Raw genomic sequence first — 2,108 nt, 5'->3', positions numbered from 1 at the left:
TAATATACTGACATAATATTTATTGGAAAACACGCAAATTTCTCACATATACCCAGTACGCCAGGACACTTATTGAAAAACACGCAAACTGTTTAATATGTATAGCAGACAATAGAAAAACACATACTGATCAGTTGCGTAGATCTTAGCTGCTAGTGCACTCAGTGCAATCTCACACTTTGCAACCCTATTCTTCCGAAACTAGGGCATGAAATTAGAATAATCTGAAACCAGAAGGCGACCGCATGACGCCATGCATAGGGTACTGATGCCAACATCGATCACTGCTCATCCTCCAGCTTCGTAAGCATGCTAGACAGAGCAATGTAAAGATTTAGGGGACGTATTTAGTTCGCCGGAGCCGGTGATGGCGATCCGTGGAAGAAGTGGTAGAGGTGCTTCTTGTGGTTGTGGATATGATCGTAGATGTGCTCCTTGATCCAGGCGCAGATGGCTGCCGAGCACTGCGATGACACGTAGTGCGTCTTCCCCGCGAGGGCGACGAAGGTGCCATTCGAGAATGGATGAATCCAGGATGGCTCCTGCCCCGAGCACGGCATGCCCTCCGCGCTTTGGAGCTGCGCGAAGCAGTCAGCGCTGCTGACAACATCGGCGGCGAGTGGGATGCTGAAGGAGCCGGAGTTGTCCAGCCCGCCGACGGCCTTGCTCTCGTACTCGCCGTGGCTGTTGTTGCACTTGATCACCACCTGGAGACCTGAACATGCATGGCCAAAACACAACAATTAGTCCACCAATTTCTTGTTTGGCCTATAACATTTCTATATGTTTTTAGATTTGCCATTTGAAAATAGTCTATAACTAAAAATAATCTATAAAAGTACTTTCACAATATCACACTTTTATTTGGTTTGAACATATATTTTCAGTGTAAGAAACCGAGAGTCATAATCACTCTTTTTCTGACATGAGGGAGTATAACTATACCCTTAAAAACCGCCTCAGCTTTCATATTCTTCCTCGAGCAGTCGGCGCACTTGGCCATGCCGACGACGACCGCCGCCTCTGCCTCGCCAGCGGCCGCGTTTGCAACGGCGACTACCATTACGGCCGCGCAGAAAACGAAGACTAAGCCTCCTGGCGTAGCTGCCATTTTGAACCCTAGCTAGGTACGTAGGTGTTTGCTATGTGCTACTGTGTCTTGTTGCTCGCTGCTTGTGTAAAGCAAGGAGAGGCAACGCCTGGCTTATATAGGCGTCTGCATGCATGGACCGCATTTCTGCACAGCTGGGCTCCTGGGCCGAAAGGTTATATGAGTGGCCAGATAGTTTTTGGCGCCGAATTTACAGGTCTGCGAATCAATGCCGTCCGTTGATTTGATCACACGCAGCTAGGTTTACGTTATTGCATCACGTGCATGCAGCGTGTTTCAGGACATATTACGCATCACGTGTCCGTCTGTCATTGGTGCATGCATGATAATTTCTGGACTCGTGTACAGTACCTAGCTACTATAGGTGTACTACGTACAGTGAAGAGTACGTAGTCTGTTTCGTAAGAAGACCGTCATTCCAGAAAAGACCTGTACGAGCAGCCGCCGAACCAGCCCTACTCGAAATCATCGGTGTCAGTTTAAAAACATTATTAATGGTGGTTTTTAACCGAAATTTGATTACTCAGCATTGAAGGTCATAGATTGTTAGTGTCGGTTTGTAAACTATCACTAATAATGAGTATCAGTATTGGTCCATTATAAAGAACCGGCACTGATATTCAGATTATCAGTGCCAGTCTATAAGAATGAATCGACATTGATAGTCTGAGTATCAGTGCCGACTAATGTGATAAGCCGGTATTGATACTTTTGTAGACACAAATAAAATATGAATTCAATAATACGACATTAAAAAACCGTATTTAAATTTGTATTTAAATATATGTAGGCATTCATCACATGAAGATATGGATCACAAATAGTTCATTCACATCCACACATAATCATGAGTTCATCAACATCTACAAATAAATATTATCATAGTTCACATCATAGGTTAGAGACATTGCAAATGCACTCATCCCTGATTCTACGGTACATATCGTATCATATAGTCTTCATAGTTGCGACTCCATATATATCTTCCAAACGGTGT

The 2,108-nt window shown here is 44.4% G+C and overlaps 1 protein-coding gene across 1 annotated transcript; it reads right to left on the bottom strand.

Moving 5' to 3' along the window:
* Positions 1–266: 266 nt before the first annotated feature.
* On the bottom strand, positions 267–1,111 carry LOC133907884 (proline-rich protein 4-like). The gene is made up of 2 exons (XM_062349986.1): positions 946–1,111; positions 267–715 (listed from the first exon to the last, which is right to left on the bottom strand). Exons 1-2 carry the CDS (start codon positions 1,109–1,111, stop codon positions 348–350), a joined length of 534 nt encoding a protein of 177 aa, XP_062205970.1. The 3' UTR covers positions 267–347.
* Positions 1,112–2,108: the final 997 nt, after the last annotated feature.

This window comes from Phragmites australis, chromosome 24 (assembly GCF_958298935.1).
Source record: "Phragmites australis chromosome 24, lpPhrAust1.1, whole genome shotgun sequence".
Lineage (NCBI taxonomy): Eukaryota > Viridiplantae > Streptophyta > Magnoliopsida > Poales > Poaceae > Phragmites > Phragmites australis.
Note: the sequence above shows the minus strand (reverse complement) of the source record. Positions and strands in the feature narration are given on the sequence as shown.

Bases quoted from the DNA above. Each gene is read 5' to 3' on its own strand.
- LOC133907884 (XM_062349986.1), bottom strand. From the start codon at position 1,111: ATGGCAGCTACGCCAGGAGGCTTAGTCTTCGTTTTCTGCGCGGCCGTA. The intron at 716-945 runs GTATAGTTATAC...ATGCATGTTCAG, and splicing joins AGCTGAGGCGGTTTTTAAGG to GTCTCCAGGTGGTGATCAAG.